The sequence below is a fragment of the Parasteatoda tepidariorum genome, chromosome 6 (genome assembly GCF_982258835.1).
Source record: "Parasteatoda tepidariorum strain Cologne lab strain chromosome 6, Ptep-v5.0, whole genome shotgun sequence".
Classification (NCBI taxonomy): Eukaryota; Metazoa; Arthropoda; class Arachnida; order Araneae; family Theridiidae; genus Parasteatoda; species Parasteatoda tepidariorum.
The window spans coordinates 42,298,003-42,322,069 of NC_141760.1; the positions used below are offsets into that span (position 1 = coordinate 42,298,003).

General features: G+C 32.0%; 1 protein-coding gene across 1 annotated transcript in view; it reads right to left on the bottom strand.

Moving 5' to 3' along the window:
- Sbf (SET domain binding factor) overlaps positions 1 to 24,067 on the bottom strand; it is a 72,936-nt gene that overhangs the window by 4,501 nt on the left and 44,368 nt on the right. The window contains exons 28-40 of the mRNA XM_087165738.1: positions 22,867 to 22,979; positions 21,630 to 21,869; positions 21,314 to 21,546; positions 19,965 to 20,141; positions 19,627 to 19,731; positions 17,719 to 17,904; positions 9,667 to 9,993; positions 8,696 to 8,929; positions 6,960 to 7,055; positions 6,107 to 6,320; positions 4,318 to 4,473; positions 1,695 to 1,849; positions 1,218 to 1,349 (exon numbers count right to left, since the gene is read on the bottom strand). Of these exons, the coding sequence (XP_087021864.1) occupies positions 1,218 to 1,349; positions 1,695 to 1,849; positions 4,318 to 4,473; positions 6,107 to 6,320; positions 6,960 to 7,055; positions 8,696 to 8,929; positions 9,667 to 9,993; positions 17,719 to 17,904; positions 19,627 to 19,731; positions 19,965 to 20,141; positions 21,314 to 21,546; positions 21,630 to 21,869; positions 22,867 to 22,979 (2,368 nt within the window). The remainder of the gene's footprint in view (positions 1 to 1,217; positions 1,350 to 1,694; positions 1,850 to 4,317; positions 4,474 to 6,106; positions 6,321 to 6,959; positions 7,056 to 8,695; positions 8,930 to 9,666; positions 9,994 to 17,718; positions 17,905 to 19,626; positions 19,732 to 19,964; positions 20,142 to 21,313; positions 21,547 to 21,629; positions 21,870 to 22,866; positions 22,980 to 24,067) is intronic.

Here is a 24,067-nt window from a genome sequence, read left to right on the forward strand (position 1 = left end):
TCTGTTTGCTCCTAGTTCAAATGATGCAGAGAATTTTTCTTTTCTTTTTTGTAAATAGTTAATACTTAAGTGCATATTTTGTACTTTTAAGTATTTGTACCTAAATATTATTTTAAATAATTTTACTAATGATCTGTTCCAGACTAATAACGACATATTTAGTAAGGTAAGTTTAATGATAAGTGAAATGATCTATATAACACAAAATTTCATAAAACACAAAGCTACACGTTTCAAGGATTGTGTTATAAAGATCTTCAACTGCATATCAATTTTTAATGCACAATTCTTAAACTCTATGCAATTTATTTATAACTGAAACTAAAAAACATAAAATATTTGAAATGTATGCAAAAGAAAATGTTATAACTTACTTAATACCTTTAACAACATCAGCAAAAAATTGTGTTGAACAATGTGAAATAAATATGTTAAATAAATAAATAATACCTTTTAATAATAAATAATACCAATGTGAAATAAATAAATAATACCTTTGGCATTCTACAGACAACTAAGTATTGTAAAAACAGAAAAATTTGATACCCATAAGATTTAACTATTAATGGAAAACTGGATTGCAAATCAAAATACACAACTCTCTAGAGAAAGTAAAATTCTCGATAACATAAATACCACATGCTCATTTTTAAAAGTCATCATAAAGCACACAAATCAGAAACATCTTCCCTCATGTTTATAAAATCAAAAACCTCATGAATCTGAGTCATGTCTCTTATTACAAGTAGATGTTCATATCTACCTGCTTCTCAAATCCTATGAACATATGCCCTCTCTTGTGCCATAAATTATAGTTTTTAAAACATTCTAGAACTCTAGAACATTGTAACATATATGTGACAACCAGGAGAGAATGAGATAGTGCTCTGACATGCCAGCTGGGAAATTGAAGCATTACATGCAGGCACATTTATGTGACGGTCAGCATCATAAGGTTAATTGAAATATAAAAGATTAACATCTAAATTTTTAATTCCTAGAAAATGAATTATTCTATACATAGAGAGGAAATCATTTGGGCATGGGAATAATAGATTTGGCTTTGCCAAATATATGATAGGTATATCCCTATCAATAATTGACTTTTTATAAGAAATTCTTATTATGTGCTATCACAAGAATAAAATAATATCTATCATAACAATTAAAAAATTAGGTTCTCTCAACATATAGTGATTCAGAAAAATGGAACTCACATCAAAAAATGCTTTTTCATCCGATTTTTTTGGTGCTCCTTGTATAGTAGTAGCCGGTGTTACTGATACAACTTCTGCTAAATCTATCAAACCTTTGTTATGTGAATCTTCCATAGCATCATAGTATCTCAACTGAAAATGTAAAATAATATGTGAAACACGTAAATACAAAATGTGAGGAAATAATTATGTTGTGTTTTTTTAAATAAGGTATATACCATGTGTAAAAACCCTACTTCAGTAAAGTATAATAATACGACATTTTTCTTGTATAATTAAATTATACATTTTTTTCTTCAAAACTGTTTGTTTAGGGTTAAGTGAAAAACAGTTTTGCACTAATTTGTTTTGAATGTTTTAAGAATATAATCTATAAATACAGGAAATTTGAAATTGCTATCTGTAACTTATAAGTGACAAAAGTAAATGAAGCCTGTAATGCTAAAATTGCCTCCATTCAATAAAGTCATATCTTACCTGATGCTTAATAGAATCCAGAACAAACCATCGTTGCTTCCAGCCCTTGAGCAGAGCTCCTCGTTTGTAAAGATACCCTTCATGAGTTCTATTCTCAGCAACATTTGATGAAAATTGATCATAATATTGGCTGTTAGACTGAAGACCTGGAACACCTAAAATAATTTTTTTTTTCATTTAGAAACTAATGAAAATATTCTGCACACATCAAATCAAGCTACTTAATACAGTTTGTCCAGTAAATGTTAACATACACCAAAACCTACAACCTATACACTGAAAAGCTTCCTAATTTAGTAGAACAAAAAAATATATACATATTATTAGTGAAAACATTTTGAAATGTGCAATACTTATTGAATGATAGCACATTTTCTTTTCACTTCACAAAATCAGCTAAAGCGTCGTTCAGTTGATAAAGCGTTTCGTTTGGTTTCATTTTTAGTTAAAGAAAGCTCTGATAAGCATGGTTTTGCATTATATGGCTTTAATTTAAAACACTTATACTGAACATAATAAACAATTTGAATATTATGTTAAAACTGAGATAAAAAAATATATAACGAATAGAAATCGCGTGAAACTGATTTATTCATATCATAAGGAATTGACAAAAATGTTCTTCCATATAAAAACATAAAGCCACATGAATGTATGCAATGTGCTGCTATTTATGAAATGATTGTACAAATAAATTGTGATGAAATTTGAATATTTGATAACATTTCAATCGATAAAAATGTAATTTTTGCAATTAACAAGTTAACAAAATTTGCTAGAACAAGATCGTTAAGTATGGAAAAATTAATAGTGGACTATTAAGAAAAATATTAATAGTTCTACATTGCTACATAATAAAAACTGGTAAGATTTTGCATGACATCTAGGTAATACAATTACATTCATAGCAAGTTATTTATTTTTTTAAGTCTGTTTCATTCTTACTTTCAATATTTCTCTCTTAGTATTCATGTAGTACTATCAATTTTGAATCATTACACCTATTCATTACCATTACACCTATTTACTTATTCATGATACTGGCAATGATGTGATATCTGAACAAATCACACCCAAAAAAAGAAAAAAGTGTTTGAAAGAGCATTTTGCTTTGATCTTTCATCGAGTAAAACTAATTCAATATATCTGGCAATTAAAAGTTAATAACTAGAATGACAGAGAAAAACAGAAAATTTTAAATAAATCCTATGCTATTTTTTATCTACTATTTTACTAATTTTTTTATATACATTCAATAAGTTGAAAATTTCAAAATTTAGTTACATTTTATATAATAATGTATGTGTACGAAACATTTTTAATTTACAATGGAACTTTGGGTCACAAAGTTGTAATGGTCATTGATAAAAATGGAAACAGTCACAGCTAGAAAAGATTGAAAATCACTGAATTTAAAAGGACAAATTTTTTTTATGAACTTAAAATTTAACGTATAACATAATAAGTATAATACGGTGTATAACATTTTGAACATATAGGTATTAATATATACATATATATCAAAACAAGCCTATTAAGCTAGGCTAGTAAATTTTAAGTTGTGTCCCCTAGAAAATATGTATGTCATAAATCTTGTATAATTAATAATTACATAATTCTTATATGTGTAAAACAAACTGTCAAGTCACATTGATGTGACCACCACCTACTTTTGATGACAATGTGAAATAACAAATCACAAAAGACAGGTGGCAGCACATTGCAGTAGAACAAATATGAAGGGTGCCCGAAGAAATCGGAAAACATTGCAATTGTTGTTGCAATGCAGAAACGGGGTGATTTATGGGACAGCCAAAAAGGCATGACCATTGGTTTTTAAGCCAAGGGTAGAAGCATTATTGAAACAGTCAAATTTGTAAACTGTTCACACAATGGTTAAAGTATATAATGCATTGCAAAATGGCACTATCAAAAGTCAGCGAATAGTTCAGATGAATAGATGTACAACTGACCATCTAGATCAGGGGTTTCCAACTTACATGAGGCTGGGAACCGTAATTGACAGTCAAATGGCAGGCCGTAACTTTATCAAAATTTTATATAGGATTCTTTTATGTTTGAAGGAACATTAAATATTACTGTCAGATTTTTATCATGTTGTACAAAACATAAGTATTGAATTACAAATTAAGATAAGAAGTAGATTTTTAAAAATATTTAATTGCATATTAAAAAATTCTGGCTACTATAACTTTAATTGTGCAGCTATGTATTAAACAATTAATGTGCAACAGATATTAGATTGTTAAGATATAAAACTTGAAAATATTTAAAACCCATATAGACTTTTTACAAAAATTTTCCGCATAAAAAATGACAACTAATATATTTTAGTTTGCGGGCCACAAAAAAGGCTTCGCGGGCTGCCAGTTGGAAACCACTGACCTAGATGAAACAAGGGCCTATTAAAAGTGCCTTCTAAATAATGGTTCAGCAAAAGTTACTGTATCTTTCTTTCAGTGGCATGCTCTATGAAAGCTGGTTATTCTGGCTTTTGACAGGTGGTTTCCATTAATGCGACTGGACTGAATATATATAGTATAAGAAAAATATATAAACATTATGTAATAAGATATATAACCAATACGTTAAATAGCCTTACTTGATGGACCAGAGGAGCTCTCTACGCTACCACCTTTGGAAACAGATGTAGAAGCAGCACCAGAATCACTTACAGTTTTATATTTAGTACAATTCTTGGGTACCTGATCCAAACATTTTTCATGACAGTTGTAACCACAATCCATACATCGCATTCCTATGGATATCAAATATGACAATAACATTAATAATATATGTTTTCAAGAGATGCAAAAATTTCAATTTCGTCAAACTTGAAAAATGTAGGGCATATTACTTCCATGCTTAACTTTTATTATCACAGAAATTCCCCCCTCCCTTCTTTCGAAAGGGACAAAAATAAAATCATTTTCTTCCTTTTAGACCACCTGAAAAACATAGTTCTTAAAATTTTTACACTTTCTTTCATGTAATTTTGTTTGTACAGAACTCAATGGAGAGTGTGTTTGTTTGCTGAATAGATAAGGCCAACATGAAGAGACACTTTGAATTATCAGAAACAAATGGTATTAACTTGGAATCTGCAACAAGAATAATTGCGTCAGAAGTGAAAATGTATTTACAGGTTATCTCCGAAAGCTGATATTGGCACCATATCCTTAAAATGAGGAATTTTGACTGATAATAAATTCTTGTGATAATCTGCTTTGAAACAATTAAGAGATCATTGAAATTTGTTTTGTTATCTCATGCATAGAGGTGTATTTGAAATTTAAGCCATCTAGGTATTTGAAAAATTCCTAAGTTTTCCATGATAGAAAATTCCATTTTTTGGAAATAACATGACAATAAATGCTGTTTGCAGTTGTCTGGAGTTGATTAAGCCTTATATTGTTAACAGACGTATAGATACAGTTGAAATTTGAGCCCTCTCACCATGCTGAAATGTCAGAAATTGAGCCGGCAATGAACTCTTTTTGGAGATAAAAACTTGATAAATTCTGTCAGAAAAATGACTATAACTTGTATTGTGTTTTGAAACTAGCTTTGGGAACCAGGACTTAAATTTAATGGTTTAAAGGAATGACCTCAAATATGCTAATTATAATGCAGATGATATTTTAAGTTACGAAGTCAGTCACAAAAACATATTTTCACTACATAAGCAGGCCCTTTTTTTATTTCTTACTCTCAAAACATAGGATGTAGCAGCAATCTGGGAAACATGGTCTCATTAGTTAGGTCACGAGAACAAACAAAAAACTTGGACCTCTTAATAAAGTTACTTTTTGTGTACTTCGCCATATCTTGAGAATTTCTTAAGAGAATTAAAAAAATTTGCACATAATTACAAAATTCATTTATTCAAAGATAATTCCATGCCAAAAATAATTTTCAACCATTATTTATTATTTTATTTAATAATACTTTAAAGAAGTTTGAATTGTAAGGCTTACAAATTTTTGCATCAATTAAAAAATACAATAACGGGCAAAATACAAAATTTATACTAAACCAGTCAAATACTTCCTTAGAAATTGAATTTTAATTAAACTTAGAATTCCTCCATAAAGTAGTTTTTCTATGTCTGATTTCGTATTTTAAAATATTGCATACACTAATGAACTAGAACATTTGAGGTAAATCTTTAAACCATTAAGAATGAGTCCTAGAGCGTGTAAATCGGATCAAATGTAATTCAAGGAATACCTTTTCTTTGCACACTCTAGAAAAGGACTTAGTTGAAGACTAATGTTAGTTTTTTTGGAAATAAACTATGAAACAGTCTAGTCTAACTGTATGAAACTGTCTATGTATGAAACAGTCTAGTATAACAAAAATAATTAAATATTTAAAAATGTAAGACTTACCAGTTTTTACTAGACCCCATAAGACATGAGAGCAAAAGTCACAATAAGTTGGAGTGGTATAATTATATTTCTCAAAACGATGTGGATGAGAGTAAACTTGAGGTTGAGTAGCTTCACCAACCATTTTGCCCCTGACGAGAATTTCAATAGTTGAGCGTTTATGAATGGATCTTCCGTGTGAACGGACCATCTGTGTGCTAAAAGACGATTGACGCTAAGAGAAAAAAAACAACAATGAGGGAACAATATATATATATATATATATACAGGGTGATTCTAAAAAGATGGGCAAAATTTTAGAAAGTGATAGTACACACCCAAGCAAACAATTTTTATCAAAGAATGCATGGTCGAAAACAAAACGCAAAGGTGCTGGCGGATTTGGAAAGTTGTTTGATGCAAACGTGAAAGCTCCATTCCTGTTGCGAGTTTCTGAGCTGCGTTACTTGTCGCCAAGCTTTCGGCTGCTGCAGGGAAAGTTCATGATATGCCTGGTGTGTTTCAGAATGTCCGCCTATCTTTTCTTCGTCGTTGTACTGCATGCATAGCCACTGCCAGCCACTGTTTTGAAGACTTATTGTAATCACATGCCATTAAATTTGCTTGAATAACTTAATCGTTCTTTGTGTGCTTTTGCCTCATATAAGAACATAAATTTTGACGCCCTCTAGCGGTTTTGCGTTTTGTTTTCGATCATGCATTCTTTGATAAAAATTGTTTGCTTGGGTGTGTACTATCACTTCCTAAAATTTTGCAAATCTTTTAAGAATCACCCTGCATAAATATAATTTTGAAAGTAAAATTTGAGTATATTATTTAGTTCACAATAATTTACCAAAATAACAATGCTTACCGTGAGAGAATCACTTCCAGGAATATCCACTTTTTCCCAAAGCATTTGCCATTTTTGTGGTAACAAACCAAGTTCACTCTCCAGATTATGCAAAGTCTGAAATAAAATTAATTTTTGAAAAATTAATAAATAGAATTCGCATTCATTACGTAACATTCAATACCATTTGTTTTTAACTAAGGGAGATGAGTGCTGATAATTTGGTTTTCAAACACTAATCCTTAGTTTAATGAGAAAAAAAATAAACACAAATATTTGAGAAAGTGTTTAATAAACAAATGAATACGTTAGAGTGTACTTTTCTGCTTCTCAAAAAAAGTTATTTTAAATCTAAAATCCCAAAATTAAATTTTAAAATTCTCTAGAAGTAACATTAAGACCATGTTTTTAAATTTTTTTTAAAAGTAAATAATGTATTGATCAAATTAAATACAGCCAATTGTTGGCTATGAGTGTAAAGAACATACGAGCCAAAAGGAAGTATAAAGAGCCTTCTTCACCCATTATTGTTTAAGACAATGCTTCTTTTCTAGAGTCAAAATTTGCCCCAGTATCATGCACGAAAATGCATTCTGTTGTGACTTCCTTTTGTCAGCCACTGTGGTTTCATCCATTTATATTCCAAATTCATTTTTTAATTGACAGCAGGGTATTTTCTTACCTCTAGCACTCTTATCATTTATGTGACACCCTGATGATAAGGTTGCATTTTGGATACCCAAGACACAGCAAATTTTATCCCCATTTCTATTAAAAAGCATAAAAATGTTACGTAATTTTTCTTTATTTGAGACAAATTAGTTTCATAAACAAAGCTAATATATGTACTTAGTGCAATGAAATCGATAAGTGCTTTAAACTAAGTCTGGCAGAAAAATATAGATTAAAAAAAAAAAAGAAAGATGAGAGTACTTGAAGATCCTGCAAACCTCATTTAAGAAAAAATAACATTGCTAGGGGATGGTGGGCTGTTAAAATAGACTGTTTATAAATGATGTCACCTAGAAGGGGAGGAAGGTTTAGAAGGGGGGTTTATGAAATTGTACTAGTTTGTCACACAGGGAAGAAAGGGGTAACTTTGGTAAAAATAAAAAATACTTAAAATCAGCAGATTAAATATTTTATGTCATTTGTTTTACATTTTTTCCCTAACTTTTTCATCAAAATAAGTACACATCTAATCATTATTATTATTATTATGCTCACATATTTCATTAAAAAACATAGTTAAAGTTTAAACATAAAGTTTGAAAAATAGTCCATATCACGTGTTTTTCTTAACTGCTTTAACAAGTTCATGTGCACATAGCATGAAATGTGACATGTGGTAGAGGGTACAGTGTCTTTCTGACGAAATGGGGAAAGGAGGTTCAGAAAAAAAAGTGTGACATATTTATGGGTGCTACTAAATTGCCTGGTAAAATAATATGTAAGGATATTTTTGGCAATTTTAGACTTTCTCTCCCCTTGTCTGCAAAAATAAGCATATTGTGAACCCTCTTCTATGCTCATGTAAGAAAGTTACAACAGTTGAAAGCCCCCTAGCTTTTACTTTGACATTTATTGTAGTTTTGGGATTAAATTCAAATAAAAAGATGTTACTTCATTAAACAAAGTTAATATTTTTTAAGAATCTTCTACGACAAATCCTTCTTAGGAATCTTTTCTGTCAAGTGTCAATTACAACCAGGCTAGAATCAATAATAAATTTTCAAGGAATAAACAAAATAATTTACCTCTAACATATGGGTAAAGAAATCAGGTTGCACATTTTGAATATTATCATAACAGCTATTAACAATTCTTCTAGAGCTGCAGTTAGAACTGCCATCCGCAGCTTCAGATTCTTCCTCTCTTTGTCTTTCCATAGCAACCAGCTCCAGATCATATGATGGACCATGAGCCAATTCTTCTTCCAAGTAGTAGTCCCAAATTGCCAGATTGGATATATTAGAATAAGGTCTCAAAACCTAATTAATGAATAATTTGTGTGTACAATTCATATAAGCTTAATATTATACAGAACATTAATATTTAATTGATATGTATATTATTTCTCAAATAATGAAACTATTATCATTAAAACTGTAATTTAACAAATTACTTTTTAAAGGGAATATGACATATAAAAGGAATAGAATTTTCTTTTACGTATGATCCCTGAAAATCTCATATGATATCAATTTATACACAAATAGTTCTACAAGCTACATAATAGCTAATGTTTTTAAATAAATTTCTTTTCCATGTAAACTTCATTTCTGTTTTAATGAAACATACTATTGCTTCACATTTAGGTTCGTGGATTTCATGAAAATTTCAAAATTTAAATTTAAGATTTGCTAATATTCATAAAAATTTTGTCGATATATAAGTTTTTGATTCACGGAAGTCAATGAATTAACAGTCTAGACTCCCTGAAAAATCACATGCCCTACTATTAGTTTTAAAACCTCGAAGAACTATATAAAAAAACCTGGAATACAGTCACCTCTTATCTTTTTAAATAGCAACAACAGAAACTTAGTTTTTTATTGTTTAACTAGTTTATTAATATTATATTTGATTTACAAAAAATTCATACTAAGTTTAAAGATATATCTGCAAGTGGGAAACACTTAACTGATATGCAGGAGGTTAAAGTTAAGTCAATCATATTATACTACGTTATTGAAAAAAAAGAGTATTATATGATAAGAATATTTACCCCATCTTCACTGTAGGGAGTATACCAAAAATTGAAAAATATAGGACTTCGAGCCCAAAGTTTCTCAACGTAATCCCAAAAAGATGGGCCATTTATTGTTGAATTGGTCAAAGAGTTGGTTTTGAGAGAAAAACCAGTCTCCTCATCTGAACCTCCATCTAATCCTCTATATCTGGCAGATCGGTCCTCAAACAGCCATCCAACTTCAGCTCGCTCATATTCACTGTCCAACAAGAATGTACGAAACCGGCAAGACACAGAATGATACGCCAGAAATTTCAGATAATATTGATTGAATTCAAAGGACATTGGAAACTGCCTGTGAATCTAAATAAATAACATTCATCACAAAATGAAATTAATATTTCAAACTATAGTTAGATGCTACATAAATACAAAACTAAGTACAGTGCACTCCCGATTATCCGGGTTAATCACCGGGACAGGTCGCACGGACAATTGAGAAACACGGATAATCCGAAAACTTATTTTATTAAAGAAAAATTAAATATCAGTACAAAAAAAATTAAAATTACTGACATTTGCATGCATAACATCAAACTAGGAATTTTCCTTATTGAAAAATGTGTAATGCGTCTTCGCCATATATCGATACACATATTTTACGAGCCGCAGTAATGTCACCGTAATCAAATCCTCCCATATAATCTAATAAAGTTTCCACAGAGCAGCAGAATGAGAAATTGCATTTCATTCATTTACTACATGTTCTGCATCAGTTACTATCATCACTATTTGATTTAACAACATAACGATGTCTTCATCAGTCAAAGATTGGAAGCCAGGCTCACATGCATCACTTTGAAACCAATCTTCTAAATTTTCTTTATCAAGAATTTCGAAACCTTAGATTTCTTTTGCTTGTTCGAGAATACTGTTATCATATTTTTCTTGAACATCTGAAGAGCATTGTTCATCAAGCAGTATGATCTTTCTCCAAGATCGTGATAACATAGACGATTTTACCTTTGACCAGCTGCTGATATTCCATATACTGCAATCCAATAACGAATATTGCTTCCAAAAATCTGGTAATGTTATAACTTCATGAATCAAATTTTTTTAATCTTGAAAATGTTTCTCTTTATATTTTTTGTGCGACTCCGGAATGAGCACGGATAATCCGCGCACGGATAATCGAGAGTGTACTGTATTTATTACACAAAAAAAATTATAATTTTAACCACTATATTCCTGCCTTCTATAGAATTTACAGCACAGGGCAACCTCAGAATAGGGATTTCTGAACAATGGCCGCCTCATTGCTAGCGTGAATATTATTTCATGCTTCTACATGTATTTTGTTAGCTTTTTTTTGAATAATCAATTTGTTGACAACTCTGGATAGCGGTAAACTCCTAACATTGATTTTATTTTATAATTGGTGTTGAACATCCAACCCAATTTTGGGTTTAAGACTACTAATGTTTAACTCCGTAGCCTTGTAATTTTGAAACCAATCCAGAAGATAAGGAAATTCCTGGATCAAGCATTGGGAGAAATTTCCTTTTGTGGAAGACTTTTTAATGGAACTGCAGAGGCTGCTGCGTTTGAGCCGATTTCAAGCTAAACGCCGAAATGTGGCAAACTTACGTCGCCAGTTGGCGATAAGGACAATCACGATTGCAAACCTAACTGCACCTGTTTTTCTCCTCAGTTCGGTCTGTGACGACGCCTGTGTATGTTACTGGGACAACCTGTCCGCCACGATGTTTAATCTAGAACTTAACTTGTAACCTTAATTGTTATCCTTTTATTAAATTTATTATTATTTAATTATGGCTGGCATTCTCATAATCGTGCTAATTGTTTCTATTCTTAATCAACTTAATTATTCATTTTAGATCATCTCTCTATTTGAATGTTATGTTTTTATTTAGGAGTCGCGTTAACTTCCACGTGTCTCCTCACTGGTGACCCGGCTTTGAATCTATGCAATCTTTCTAAATTTATGCGAAGACCAGCTTAAATTTTTAATAACTTTTGCTCCTTTAGATCTAAATTTAAAATTTAGCGTTATTTTTTGAAAAAAAAATTTTTTTTTTTTTATTTACAAACTTGTGATTGCAAGGAGATATGGATGGATGGACACATGGATATTTTAAGGGTATGTTATCGAATTTCTGTTGTCTTTTTGTGATTGGTCTTTTCAAAATTACTGTTGCTTTAATATGTTTAAATTAATGTATTAATTTAACTTACTGCTAGTATCTTTGATTTAAACTTACTGTTAGTATTGATCTACGGCATGTACGGAGTCTGCTATCATACTGCATTATCTTCCGAAATGTTTGAAAATCACTTTCATTTGCAATAATTATTTAAACCTTTTACCATTTTTAGTAAATGTATTTGCATTATTTTCGAGTTTAATTTGATCTTTGCGCTTATCACTGCATCATACAAATTGTTTAATTTTATTTGCTGCACTAACACTTTAAAATAATGCCGAATGTGGTGGAGCAGGTTAATGATGCAGATAATGCTGCACGTTCTTCAAATGCATCTCAGGTCTCCCATCTTTCGGTAAAAATTCCCCCGTTATGGAAATCAAAAATTAAACTATGGTTTATTCAGGTAGAGAGTAATTTTGAGCTAGCTAAAATCACTAATGATTTAACGAAATATAATTACCTCGTTTCATCAATAGATCCTGAAACTTTATCCTCAGTGTCCGATATTTTATTTGCGCCACCTGCTGCGGATAGATACAACACTTTGAAAGACCGGTTAATAGCCGAATTCTCTGCTTCGGAAAACGAACAAATTCGCCAATTAATTTCTGAATTGCATCTTGGAGACGTTAAGCCGTCCCATTTATTGAGAAAAATGCGCGAATTAGGGGGTAAAAGCGTCAACGATGATTTTTTGAAAACTTTATGGTTTCAGAGACTGCCTCAAGAAATTCAAACAATCTTATCAATTAGCTCTGAATCTTTGGACAATTTAGCCAAAATGGCAGACAAAATTTCAGAAGTCCGTACGACTCCGACAGAAACTGGCGTGTTTGCTATTGGGCAACACACTACGGAAAGCTCACAGCGCAATCCTCCGTCTGAAATAAGCGTTTTGCGAAACGAGATAGCTTCGTTGAGTGCAGAAGTTAAGAGATTATCTCGCGAGCGTAGTAGAGATCAGTCTCGATCACGATATAACAAATCTCCCCACCGACATCAAACTCCTTCAAGATCGCGAAGCGACCCAAAATTTTGCTTTTACCATAACAGATTTGGCGCTCGTGCAAAACATTGTAGAGAGCCTTGTGCTTATAATCAAACTAAAAACCCGGAAAACTAGATTCGGCTATCGAAAAACAAGTGTCTGCGACTGCAATCCCGATAGCCAAAAACTCATGTCGCCTTTATGTTTATGACAAACGTTCTCATTTAAAATTTTTAGTTGATTCAGGATCCGATGTATCTTGTATCCCCGCGCCTAAGGTATCTAAAAAATTAAGACCTGAGCCTTTGGAATTATACGCTGCAAATAACACGAAAATTAAAACTTTTGGCTCAAAATTAATCAATGTTGATCTGGGTATTCGACGAAATTTTAAATGGCATTTTTTAATTGCAACTATTCCAACACCCATTATAGGTGCTGATTTTTTAGAGAATTTTGGCCTCTTAGTTGATTTAAAACGTCGAAAACTTATTGACAGTGTAACAAAGTTAGAAATACAGGGTATGTTTGCCCAACCTAAACCTATTAGTTCAATTAAACTCATCTCCGGAGAATCGGAGTATCATAAAATGTTAAAAGAATTCCCAGATTTAACTAAATTGTCATTAAAACTAAAAGATTCTAACCATAGTACCGTACATTATATAGAAACCACCGGACCGCCCGTTCACTGTAAGCCTAGGCGATTAAACCCTAGGTTATACGAATCCGTTAAAAAAGAATTCCAATTCATGATGGAGCAGGGAATTTGTCGACCATCCAAGTCACCGTGGTCTTCTCCGCTCCACGTGGTTCCGAAAAGTTCCGGTAGTATTCGTGTTGTAGGAGATTATCGCAGATTAAATGCGTGTACAACTCCGGATCGTTACCCAATCCCGCACATACAGGACTTTTCAAACTCTCTCTATGGTGCGAAAATTTTCTCAAAACTCGATATTGTGAGAGCATATTTTCATATACCAGTGCACCCGGAACATGTACAGAAAACCGCGGTATGTACACCATTTGGCCTTTTTGAGTTTCCCTATCTGAACTTCGGTCTTTGTGGAGCAGCTCAAACGTTCCAAAGATTTATGAATGAAATTCTTGGTGACTTTTCCTTTTGCTACGTTTATCTCGACGATATTTTAATTTTCAGTGAAACTGAAGAAAAGCATAGAAAACACGTACGTTTGGTTTTTGATCGTTTGAACAAGTATGGATTAACTATACAAACTTCCAAATGTGTTTTCGGTGTACCTGAAATTTCATTTTTAGGACACCTCATTTCTCAAGATGGTACAAAACCATTACCCGACAAAATCAAACCAATTTTAAATTATCCCCAACCTCAAACCGTTAATGAACTTCAAAGATTTCTAGGAATTTTAAATTTTTTCCGTAGATTTTTACCGAATATAGCACAAAATCAAATACACTTGACGGCGTATTTAAAAGGAGCCAAAAAGAAAGACAAAACGAAACTTGAATGGACAGATCAAGCTAATAATGATTTTAAACAGTGTAAGGAATTAATTGCAAACGCTGTGCTGTTGTCGCACCCTAAACCGAATGCCAAATTAATTTTACACGTGGATGCGTCGGATTTCGCAATAGGAGGGGCTTTAGCGCAAATAGTTAACAATGATGCACAACCACTTGCTTTTTTCTCTCGAAAACTTTCCGCAACTGAAAAAATTTATAGCGCATACGATAGAGAATTATTGGCAGCTTATGCGGCAATCAAACATTTCAGACATATGCTTGAAGCGCGAGAATTTTCTCTTTTCACAGATCATAAGCCTCTAACTTTTGCATTCCGAAAGCGCTCTGATAATTGTTCTCCGCGACAAGCGAGACAATTAGATTACATATCTCAGTTTACGACCGATATTCATCATATAAAAGGATCAGATAATGTTTTGGCAGACGCACTATCGAGAATCGAAGCAATATCTATGCCCAACACAATCGACTATAACGAAATTGCACAGGCACAAACAACCGACGAGGAACTAAATGATTTATTGACAAATTCCGACATCTTAAAATTTAAAGCAATAACCTTGCCTGATTGTAGTAAATCAATTTATTGTGATTTATCAACTGGCACAGCTCGGCCATACATTCCTGAAATATTTCGTAAAAAAGTTTTTACTACTTTACATAATTTATCCCATCCTGGGATTCGCGCTTCCTCAAAATTGATGCGATCTAGATTTGTTTGGCCGTCCATACGTAAAGATTGTGCAGAATGGGCTAGACAATGTGTCCCATGCCAAAGATCAAAAGTAACTCGCCACACAAAATCTGCAGTAAGTAATTTTTTAGACCAGTCACAAAGATTCGAGCATGTACACCTGGATCTTGTGGGTCCTCTTCCACCATCCAACGGGAATTACTATTGTTTAACTATGATCGACAGATTTACTCGGTGGCCAGAGGCTGTCCCTATTCCTGACATAACTGCACACACAGTTGCAAAGACCTTTTTTACTCATTGGATTTCCAGGTTTGGCTGTCCTGTCCGTGTTACTACTGACCAAGGCAGGCAGTTCGAAAGCTCACTTTTCGTGGCCCTGTCACAACTCCTAGGCATCAAACGCATCAGGACTTCTCCGTATCATCCTCAGGGAAATGGCTTAATCGAGGAGTTTCATCGTCCACTAAAGGCAGCCCTGAAGGCCTATAATACCGAGCAGTGGTCTTCAGCTCTACCTACATTGCTACTAGGTTTCCGTGCAGTCTTTAAAGAGGATCTAGGAGCCACAACTGCCGAATTGGTCTATGGAAGACCTCTCAGACTACCAGGCGAACTCTTCGTTCCTTCACCGACCAGTGCTTCCCAAAATCAACTTATCCTGGACTTGCAATCCCACTTCGAAAATGTGAGACCAGCCCCGATGTCTTGTCATGGACACAGAACAATTTTTGTTCATCCACATTTGAAGGACTGCTCACATGTATTTGTCAGACACGACGCTGTTAGAAAGCCACTCCAAGCTCCGTACGATGGTCCGTATAGAGTTCTGCAAAGAAGTGACAAACTTTTCGACATTGAACTTAAGGGGAAAAAGTATACCATTTCCATAGACAGGCTTAAACCAGCTTTCCTGCCCAAAGAGACTAATCAACATACTTATCCTTCTCCAGTCGAGTCGATTGAATCAACCGTTCCTGCAAAAAACTCAGAGACAGTGAAACCGATTGATCCAGCCAATACAACTCGTACCGGTAGAACAATTCGTAGACCTCAACGGTATGTCCATTTTTAACCGTTACACTGCGGAGGGAGTATGCAGAGGCTGCTGCGTTTGAGCCGATTTCAAGCTAAACGCCGAAATGTGGCAAACTTACGTCGCCAGTTGGCGATAAGGACAATCACGATTGCAAACCTAACTGCACCTGTTTTTCTCCTCAGTTCGGTCTGTGACGACGCCTGTGTATGTTACTGGGACAACCTGTCCGCCACGATGTTTAATCTAGAACTTAACTTGTAACCTTAATTGTTATCCTTTTATTAAATTTATTATTATTTAATTATGGCTGGCATTCTCATAATCGTGCTAATTGTTTCTATTCTTAATCAACTTAATTATTCATTTTAGATCATCTCTCTATTTGAATGTTATGTTTTTATTTAGGAGTCGCGTTAACTTCCACGTGTCTCCTCAGAACTAACCCACATTTGCATTACATGGAGAGGAAAGCTACGAAAATCTCTCACAGTTAGCCTGATGGCAAGGGGACTCTAACCCACGATCCATCTACCACTGAGGATATTTTACCCTAACATTGATTACAGTCTCCCAATGGACTAAAGTTTTGCTGTAGTATTCAAGATTTAAAAGCAATAAAAACATTCAAGGAAAAAAAAAGCCTGATCCTTCGGAGAAAAAAAAAAGTGTTTTCTCCTTATCATCTTTAAAATATACCTCTTTCTTACTCTAATTATTATTATTTAAAATTCTTGTCTCCCACGCTATTCTATTTACAAAATACTTGAGAATTTAAAGAGAAGTACTGAGACAATAATGCTGATTTAAATAGAAAAAAAAATACAATTTTAAACATTAAAATAAAGTTGAAAGATTTTTCAAGGGAAATACCTGAAAATTAGCTTTCATATTTTACACAGATAATGAAAAAATTTTGTTCTTTATACACACAGATGTTACATAAAAATTATATGTGTGAAAAATAAATTTAAAAAAAAACAAACTGTTTTTTGTTATAATGCATAAAAATTTTATTAGTTGTATAAATTGTAAGCTAATTTTTAACATATTTCTTATAGAAAATATATTTTTTTTCCAATGGCAGGCACTAAATTTGAATCTTTGCCTATACTATGCCAGAATTCTTGCTCATTTCGCGTTACCCAGTGGGCACCTGTGAACCAAAGTTACGGAGGCGAGTAACATTGCCCACGCCACAAACCAGTTTATAGGGTGGGTCACATTCACACATCATGCACACACACAATAGAGGACAGCACAAAGAGAGAGAAACATCCATGCCCAGAGCGGGATTCGAACCCGCAGCCTATGGCTTCGCAGTCAGGCACGCTAACCGCTCGGCCACCTGGCCGGCTTATAGAAAATATAATTGTCTGAAAAAGTTTAACCATTTTATTTAACTACCATATACATTAGAAATAATAATTAAAAAAAACTTTTTTTCTTTAAATATCCATTACAAAATAGCTAATAAAATGTTTACATATCTTTTTCTTCTATAGCTATTCCACATCATAGCTAACTTTGAAGCAGTGTTTTTAGTTATTTTTAAACAATATAATGTGACACATTAGTAATTTAATTTAAAAATTTGAGCAAAAAAAAATTATGCATGATAGAAATAGTTTACCTGATGAACAGCATCCAAGAACTGTAAAAATATTGGTGCAAATCCACTAGCAAGAGTAGCAGCAGTTTGATTGCATCTATGGGTAAAACGATGACCAAAAGCTAGCCATTCCTTCTCTATTAATGTTCGAAATCCTTCAAAAGTTCTGTAATATGGATCTAAGCATATTTCAGCTAGTGATATAACCTAAAAAAAAATTTATTAAATGTTACTTTTTGAATTTATATTTAGATTTATGATTTAATTATTTCATAATTTGTTAAATTTTGTTTACCTCTTTGTTTATAGATTTCTTTTATTTGGGGAAAAAAACTTCCTATTTTTGTGTTTCAAAACTTAAAACAAATTTTACTTGGCTAAATATTGTAATTCTTGGAAATGCAGATCATGATTTGAAAAATGAACTAGTTACTTAGATAAATAAAATTTGCAAAACATGAGTCAAAAGAAAGATTTGTATACTTGTGATTCTACTCATGCATCATTAGCCTGGCTTGTAGTTGAATGTTTGAAAGAAGACTGTTTATTTCATAGACAATATCGCAAATCAAAATGTTTCTCAAAAGAATTTTGAAAGTACATTTACAGAAAGTAATAGTTTTCTTTATTTTCACAGTTAAGAGAGGAGCAAATTTAAGCACGAATCCAAGCAATTCCAAGATAGTGATTATGCAATTCCAAGATAGTTTTGAAACTGTATAACTGTTTCAATCTCTTGCTTTTAATACAGAACAATTTACTTCCAATCTATTTTTTATAAGTGTTTAGCGCAAGAATTTTGCACTATTATACTATAGTTTATGCAACATTTATATCAAATTTTTAAATGCCCCTTTCCATTTGATTTAACTAATAACTAAAGTTGCAACATAAAATATAGAAATACATATTTAAAGAAGGGCAACTTCAGTTCTGAACGTCCTAGCTATACTAAAAGTTTTACTCGCCACTGATTTTTTGAAAAATTCATTTTTGATTACTAAAACAGTAAATTAATGTAGAAACCGAAAAAAAATTAAAACATATTTATGGCAAAATAACAATAATATTAACTTGATAAAGGTTGTCCAAAATTTTAATGGTTCCATCAGATATATCAGTAAAATAGAAAACACATCAGAGAATTAAAATATCAGTAATGTACCCATATCCTTTGTGCTTGTATACTGTTGTATTAACATGCACATGGCATGGACAGAGAAAGAGGTTGTTGGTACTAAAATAGAGAGTGAGTGTAATACAGACGAGTTGCTTTATCCACATTTAAAATAGTAGTAGAAACCAAAACAATGTGGTCGGCACATGATGCTTTAATTAGAGGCAAGAAATTTAAAGTTGATAGTTTAGTTGGACTATATTTGCTCCCATGGGTAAGTTTAAGAATACCACGACAACCTAAGCAGCACAGTTTATTGATCAATCTCATCAAAACACATTACGAAGAGAGATTTTTATCATATATTAAATCAACAAACCGGTGAGAGTGGAATCTGTCCACAAAAAACTTACACCTCGATTGTATTTACGATAAAATACGGTTGCCACATGTCCTTAAAAATAGGTAGGAACTTTATTTATGTCACACTAGACCTGCAAAATGGGCTATTGGCGACGGTCTGGGAAACGTCCCTGAAGATGATTCGAAGGCATGCCATTGCAATTTTGATTCACCGCAGAGGAGATGGCTCCCCTGCTTTGGCAGCCCGACGACCTGCACAGTTTAACGAGGAACGATACCATGCACCCTCGGTCCCTAAGCAGGCTGATCAAAGTTGGCACTCATCCCGCTTAGTGATTGCAGCTAGTGATGCTTGAATTCGGTGCTCTACTGGGAAGTGTGTCTTTACGATACTGCGGGACCCCTTGAAAAAAAAAAAGAAAAATTAATAGGATTATTGTTTGACATACTTGTGTAGTAACATCCCATCCATCTTCAAGACATATCATGACTGATGATCCTTGAACATCCATTAAATCAACAACAGCACCAGATAATTGTAGAATGCCTTGAAGCTGAAAAAAGTGTGCAATTACACTGATTCGGTTCAAATTAAATAAGAATGGAAGCATTATTTAATGAATGTTTGAAAAAGTAAACTGGTGAAACAAAATAAATATTCCTGATTTAACCATTCTGAGTTTTCTAAGTATGCAACTACACTAATGTGGTTTAAATTAAATAAGAATGGAAGCACTATTTAATGAAAGTTTGAAAAAAGTACACAGGTGAAACAAAATAAATATACCTGATTTAACCATTCTGACTTTTCTACCGCTCTATGGAAAACTTCATCAGGATCTGTAATTGGTGCACTAGGTACACAAGCTCTCAATAGTTTTTTGAAACTAGCTTTTACGTGCCTAACTTCTGAAAATTCAACTGGTATGAAATCACAGTTGGGAAAGGATTCCGTTTTGATCCCCTGTAAAAAAATATAATTTTTTTAAAGTACATTTTTATAAATTAAGTACACAAAATATTTCACTAAAGCTAACAATTAATAATAATTGTGCCAAAAAAGAGAGTGTATATAGACACAAATTGCTCTCTAGCACCGTATTTTAAAACTAGTGTACAATGGTTTTTTTAAGTAAAACAAAGCACAATTGAGAAACAATAATACCAACACTAAATCGTTTATAAATTACATATGCAAGCTGCTTTATATTTAAAAAAAAAAAAAAAACTAAATGCTTTATTGTAATAACTGAACAACAATGCAGTTCCTTTTGTATCGATCCAGTTTCAAAAGAAAAAAAGAAGCAATAAAATAATCTATAGGAAAACATACAAAATGCTTCTTTAAATTTATTCTAATAATAATAAAGAACTTCTGGAACAGTTCTTTCTTTAATAAACCACTATATAAAAAGTAGATTAGTGTGCAGCATTAAAAATGAACACTATTTTACAAATGAATTGAGCATTTTAAATGGAAAACAGAATTAGTGTTAAGGGAAAGACTAGTGCTATTCAAAATCACCCTCAGAAAAACTAACATATTTTAATAAAAGAAAACTCAATCAAATTGAAAAAAAAAATAAGGAACATTAAAAACACACATTTTATAATATTTTAGATTTAAGCTGCAACAGCTCAAATATTGTTTTAATCTTTTTTTCACAGTATGCAAACACTTTTCTGACAAATAATTATATAAAAATTGAGGCTAAAATCTGCCCTATAAAAAAAAAAGTAATGCCAAGCACAGAATGTTTCAATTAATACAACAAATATATATTTATATATTTTACTTTTAATCATAACTTTATTTCAGCTAAAATTGTTTCAAAATTTTTTCAGCAAAATTTATTTTAGAAAAGTTATAAGCTATTATTTTGGCAAATTGTGTATACTGGGATCAAATCACCTGTGTAATAAATATTTGCATGCTGCAAAAAAACACCAAGTTAAAGTTAAGCTCAAAATTTTTATAATCATAATTGCATGTGCACCATAATTTTCAGTTAGGCATTACTGTAATAATTTCTCAGTTTCTTACTTTTTTAGTCAATGACAGGCACTTATTTTATTTTATCCAAATGACAAACTAATAATCGCTTATTCAAAATAGATTGGGATAATTATCTTTACCTTTATTTGTCCTTTTTCACCAAAAACATAAAGTGCAACTCTATGTAACGTGTGGGTAGTGGTATCTAAGATGTCAGGAATATCAGATAGCCTCGTCGTAGTCCTCGAATTGAATTCAGAGCCAATATTAGTTGTTGATCCTGGTCTTCTTTCTTTTAAACTACCCCATCTAAAGTCATTAAAGTTGGGAGCACCTCTATTCATTAGGAAATCCATTTTGCTTGTACTAACTCCTACAAATTAAAAACATTTCAATGTTTATCATCATGAATTTCTTCCCTAATATTCACCTTATTGTAAATAATAACAAACTTACGACGTGCACTTTTTCCACCTGAAGATCTTAAGGTGTTCACTGCTTTCTGCAGAGGATTTGTTCTCCGTGCAATCTCTGGAGTCAAAGTTGGAAAATTATCTAGACCACCAGAACCCATAACCAGAGAGGTTATGCTTAACGTTGAGTCGTGCATATCGTGCATATAAGTTGGGGTGGCATTTACAATAGCATTCATGAATTTCTCTTGTTCAAGGTGAACTGAAGTTTCACTGGAAGCACCTGAAAGACATTTTGCAATTGATTCCTGATACATCTATTTATTACTAGGTCTGTTGGAACAAAAGGGGGAAAGAATGGGTGAAACATAGAATTTAATGGCAGAAGAGTCAGATATATTACCTCAAACAAATACATTATTGTCCTTCTAACAATATTAGAAATTTTGTTTAGTGTAAAAAAGAAAAAGCCTCGGGAATTCGAGAGGACATTTGTTTATGTATAGATCAGTTCTTCTGAAATTTAATAAATATAATAACTTTTTGGCCTTTACTGTCATTTGAGGTACTCGAATATCAATATCAATACAAAACCTCTCAATTGTTCTTTCCCAAAATCTATCTGATCACTTTTATCATATACTTACTTGATTTACAAAGACATAACATATTGACATTCCTTTTTATCTCAATTTTGTAGAGATGTCAATAAAAATATTTAAAGGTATATTCCATATTTTTGAAGGATTCTATATTGATATCTGAATTTTTTTAGGATCTACTAGATTTATTAATATGCAATAAATATTATAATCTGTTAATTTTTTGTGTTTCTCTTTTACTTTATAAAGACAATAACAGCATAATTTTGTCAATTTTTTTTTATCTCAATTTAACTTCAGACAGATTTCATAATGCAGAAATCTTCATATTTGAAAAGTATTTCAAGAATTATTACTTTAATATTGATATTTGTTAATTTTTGGGAAGATCTGTTTAATTTTTTGGTTTCGTAACTTTATTTGACTGACCAATATTTCGTAGAATAAGCTCAAAGGGCATACAGAAGAAGTGTTTTTTTGCACTTTTTTATTGCTATTTTTAAAACTAAATAAAACAATAGTGTTCTAAATTTCTAAAAAAAATAAAAAAGTATTGATGATTTATTAAATCAATTTTTAAAATGTTTGTACTTAATTTTATTTATAAATAATTCAGCAAAACAAATCATTACATTTAAAAAACAGAACATAAGACAATTTCCATCAAAATAAACGTACTTGCGGAAGATGGGTGACTTTTCAGCATACCAATTACACCTTTGCCATGAAAACAGCTGGCTCGCAATAGTAATGATCTTGTGCGTGGATGTCGCCAAGTAATTACAGGAAATCTATATAAGTAGAAAAGATATGTAAAAATGACACTTTTCTTGTTACTGTAAGACCCAATTGCAGCAATCTTGCAATTAGCAAAATTTAAATTCAATGAGGAAATTAGGTATTTTTGTTTGATACAATGTTTTAAGAGAGTTAGAGTGAACTCTTATAGAAATCAATTTCAGTATTCCCTCCAAGCATTTTGTGGATGTCGCCAAGTAATTACAGGAAATCTATATAAGTAGAAAAGATAGGTAAAAATGGCACTTTTCTTGTTACTGTAAGACCCAATTGCAGCAATCTTGCAATTAGCGAAATTTCAAATTCAATGAGGAAATTAGGTATTTTTGTTTGATACAATGTTTTAAGAGAGTTAGAGTGAACTCTTATAGAAATCAATTTCAGTATTCCCTCCAAGCATTTTTTGGATGTCGCCAAGTAATTACAGGAAATCTATATAAGTAGAAAAGATAGGTAAAAATGGCACTTTTCTTGTTACTGTAAGACCCAATTGCAGCAATCTTGCAATTAGCGAAATTTCAAATTCAATGAGGAAATTAGGTATTTTTGTTTGATACAATGTTTTAAGAGAGTTAGAGTGAACTCTTATAGAAATCAATTTCAGTATTCCCTCCAAGCATTTTGTGGATGTCGCCAAGTAATTACAGGAAATCTATATAAGTAGAAAAGATAGGCAAAAATGGCACTTTTCTTGTTACTGTAAGACCCAATTGCAGCAATCTTGCAATTAGCAAAATTTAAATTCAATGAGGAAATTAGGTATTTTTGTTTGATACAATGCAGGGTTGGCAGGTTTTTGACATGTGACAGTTTTTGACAGTTTAAACCATGGTTTAAACCGTCACGTCAAAAACCTCACTGTCAAAAATGTCAAAAACCTATATTCATATGTGAAATTTAATTAATACATAAAATTTATATATTTTTTAAAGGATAGTGTTTCTAAATATGTTCTAGAAAAAATAAATTTAAAATTTTGAAGAAACACTTATATTTTGAAAAGTAACCAAAATCTTGTAATTTTGTAAACTCTTATCTTTTGTAATATTATGTATTCATTTTCATGTGTTATTGAAAATCT